Consider the following 4,027-nt stretch of genomic DNA (forward strand, 5'->3'; position numbering starts at 1 on the left):
AAAATGACTTGACTTGAAAGAAAATGGCTTAAATAATTTGAACTTTATATTGAAATTGACTAAGACTTAAATCATTTTGATTTTTGAGGGTAAATAAAAAGTTATAATAAATAAAGGTTTTTAAGGGTTGATAATTTAAGGGTTGTCTTTTTAAAACTGACTTGTTGCAGCTCTGACTGCTATCCTTATTTTCTAAATTTTAATAACTATAACGTATTGGATTGTTATACGGGGTATGCCAAAAAGTTTCAACTCGTAACAAATAGGATATTTTTATTATTCCATTTCTTAACTACTTTGAACCGTTGAAATTTTTTAAATTATCCTCACAGTAATCAGCTAAAAAAAACCTAAAAATTATCGTGATAACAGAATTAATATCGAAAATTTCATACAGAGTGACTCCTTTAAAAATATTAAATTTGGATCCAACGGACATTCCGTATTGCACTATGTACTCTATATACTATACAGGGTGTCCCAGAAATAAGTGCAAGTATTTTACTGGTAGTATAGTTCAACCCCAGAAACACGCCTATGAGGTTTTTTTCGCGAAAAAAAAATTTAGTAAAATTAAAATTTTTTGGAAATTTTTTTAGTTTTTAGTAAAAAAAATAATTTCTTGATAATATGGCAATAATATGGTATTAGATTAAATTTACAAGAAAGAAAATCCAGAAAAGATCCAGTTGTTCTCAAAATTTTAGCAAAAAAATCATTTTTTTTACCACGCCTTAAAATACTTGCACTTATTTCTGGGACACCCTGTATAACGTAATTGGTTTGTAATGTGTCTCTGGTAATGTTTTGTTAAATTCGTAGCTATTCGGCGTATTCTTTGTACTACCCTGTATAGATTATACAAGGTCTGGCATTAGTGCGTCGGGCATGTGTAGCTCCTAGAATAAAAAACTTGGGAATTTTGTTTACATACTAACCTAAAGTATGTTCTAGGATGTATTTCAGGAAAATATTTTGACTTCCATCGGGTGGCTCAAAAAAGTGTGAGTGTTTCGGGATGATTTTTTTTAAATGGAACACCCTGTATATTATTTTTTCAATCGATGGAGAATTAAAAAATGAACATGTTTATAGAGTATTTCAAAATTATTAACGGTTTCGCAGATATAATATATCGGTATAATAATACTGCGTGTATCTGCGAAACCATTAAAAGTTTTGAAATACTTTAAATACAAAAAATTTTTATTTTTTAATTCTTCATCTAACAAAAAAATAATATACAAGTCAAAATAAAAAAATAAAAATAAAAAATAAAAAACAAAGAAAAATTATTTTATATTTTAGAATGTTTGGCGTAGAATTTTGAACATCCTGTATGATTTAAGATTGCGATATTTATAGCAAAGTAAGTTTAGACCATCTAAAGTAAATACCTAATATAGATTTGATTTCAGGACAGTTCTTGTATATTTTTAATACATTTTTTTAAGAAATACTAAAAAATATATCATTTTTATTTACTTATTAATATCTCTGAAACTGTTGAAAAATATTTACTCATATCTTAGGATTATGTAAAGTGATCTGAAAGGAATCTAAAAATGAAATAATATACAGGGCGTTCCATTTAAAAAAACAAAGAAAAATTATTTTATATTTTAGAATGTTTGGCGTAGAATTTTGAACATCCTGTATGATTTAAGATTGCGATATTTATAGCAAAGTAAGTTTAGACCATCTAAAGTAAATACCTAATATAGATTTGATTTCAGGACAGGTCTTGTATATTTTTAATACATTTTTTTAAGAAATACTAAAAAATATATAATTTTTATTTACTTATTAATATCTCTGAAACTGTTGAAAAATATTTACTCATATCTTAGGATTATGTAAAGTGATCTGAAAGGAATCTAAAAATGAAATAATATACAGGGTGTTCCATTTAAAAAAAACATCTCAATTCACTAACACTTTTTTGAGCCACCCTATAGAAGTTAAAATATTTTCCTGAAATAAATTATACTTTAGGTTTACACTTAAACAAAATTCCCAAGTTTTTTATTCTAGGAGCTACAGATGCCCGACGCACTATTGCTGGACCCTGTATTTACTGAATGTCAAAGTCAGATTAGATTATTTCAGCATGAAGAAATAATACAATTTCAGAATGTTTCAGTAAACGATTCTATCAATATACTTTATAAATGAGTTATTAGATCGAAATATCGTAATATGTGGTTATTTAGATAGAGTCAATTAAAATTTTGCAATTCCCCCCAAGGAGGCATTTACGTAATAATATAATCTAAAATATATTATACAATTAACTTTTACGTAATTTTAGTACAGTAATAGTTATGAATCGTACTGATAAAATTGAAATAGCGGAAGCACTGGCATTACTTGATAACTTGAGCGCCAAATCTTCTGATAGTGGGTTAAGCGAAGATACTTGCTGGGAATTGTTTGGTGGTCCTTGTCCTGAAGCACTAAGGAAGGTCAAAATTAAAAATGACGAGGATTCCAACGAAGAGCAAAAAAATAAGCACGCCTCTCTTAATTTTGAATCAAGAAATAATGAAGATGTTGATAAACCCTTGGAAGAAAAGAAATCAAACGGTGATCAAAATAAAACAGATGCGAATTTAAAAAATCAACATGTTGATAATGATAATACAAGGACTAATCGTCTAAATAATGAAGAACAAATCGATAATTCAAAAATAGAGAAAATTGATAATAAAACCAATGCGAATTTAAAAAATGAACATGATGATAATGATAATACAAAGACTAATCATCTAAATAATGAACAATTCGATCATTCAAAAATAGAGAAAATTGATAAAACTGATAAAAATGAACATGATGGTAATGATAATACAAAGACTAATCATCTAAATAATGAAGAACAAATCGATCATTCAAAAATAGAGAAAATTGACAATAGTGAAATTATTACTCCATTACTACATTCCGCAACTCAAGAAAAAGAAAGCCTAACAAAATTTTCCTCAAATCTTAAACGTCCTTCAACAAATTCGATATTAAATAACGGAAATACAAATCAAAACGAAGTTATTAGTCAGCAATTTGTAGACGCTGCTTCTCAAGGTTCAGAAAGTCATATTTCGAAAAATTCAGCATTGAACGATGTGTTTCTCTCAAAACTATATGAAGATCATAGTACTCAAGTTATAAATTTGCCCACATTTGATAAAAAATCTGGCAATCACAGTGCTGTGTCGGAAAAGTCCCAACAAACATATCGTCTTAGTAACTCCATTACTGATAATCAGTCATCTGTATCTACAGACGATTTAATATCTTCATCGGAAAGCCATTCAAGAAAATCTGAATCATCTGAAGGTTACGACGATTCTGAAGAATGTAGATGTATCTGTAGCGATTGTGTAGGGAATAAAACGTACCAGAAGACGCGTACTTGTCAACGTTGTACATGTTGTTCGAAGCAGAACGAGATTAAAAAACTTCCGGATATATTTATTAGCTATCCTAATGATAAACCTTTGTTGAAGAATAAAACTGTTCAAACATCAAAAATGTTGCTGGAGAAACACATTCGCCAGATTCGTGCAAACAATAAAATTCGAAATTATAAAAGCTATTATTTTAGCGAAACAGAGGAAACGCCTGTTACTGAAAATAATTGGATATGTCCAAAGCCCAAAATTAAGTATCCAAAATCTTTTAAAAGCAGTAACTCAGCTATTATATGCCCATCAAACACCAACGAAACGTCTACAAGTCCGGGATGTTTTGAACTACTTAAAGCCGATCTTATGCAAAGAGGCAAAGTGAAAGAAGTGGTTCAAAAGTTGGAAAAAAGTAAAAAATTAAATGGAAGATGTCAGAGTTCTAATCCAGATCATTCAGTATTTTATCCAGTTAATAAGTTCCGTTACAATCATACAAATTATGAAAGCAATAAGTCTGGAAGATATCACGAAGCGTGTAGTGGAAGATACTATAAACCAAGAAATTTTAATTGTAATTATTGATACAGTTTTATATTAAATATAAACGATATGTATCAAAT

General features: G+C 28.6%; 1 protein-coding gene across 2 annotated transcripts; it reads left to right on the plus strand.

Moving 5' to 3' along the window:
- Positions 1–2,092: 2,092 nt before the first annotated feature.
- LOC115876395 (GATA zinc finger domain-containing protein 14-like) lies at positions 2,093–4,027 on the plus strand. Of its 2 annotated transcripts, none has more exons than XM_030892167.1 (2): positions 2,093–2,259; positions 2,317–4,027. In XM_030892167.1, the coding sequence occupies exon 2, from the start codon at positions 2,325–2,327 to the stop codon at positions 3,987–3,989; it is 1,665 nt and encodes a 554-aa protein (XP_030748027.1). In that variant the 5' UTR covers positions 2,093–2,259; positions 2,317–2,324; the 3' UTR covers positions 3,990–4,027. The 2 variants fall into 2 exon arrangements, with proteins under 2 accessions (XP_030748027.1, XP_030748025.1); XM_030892165.1 differs by having other exon boundaries at positions 2,112–2,259; positions 2,312–4,027.

The sequence above is a fragment of the Sitophilus oryzae genome, unplaced genomic scaffold, assembly GCF_002938485.1.
Source record: "Sitophilus oryzae breed Bouriz unplaced genomic scaffold, Soryzae_2.0 scaffold_1436_pilon_pilon, whole genome shotgun sequence".
NCBI lineage: Eukaryota > Metazoa > Arthropoda > Insecta > Coleoptera > Curculionidae > Sitophilus > Sitophilus oryzae.

Excerpts from the sequence above, each read along its gene's own strand:
- LOC115876395 (XM_030892167.1), top strand. The coding sequence starts at position 2,325 with ATGAATCGTACTGATAAAATTGAAATAGCGGAAGCACTGGCATTACTT.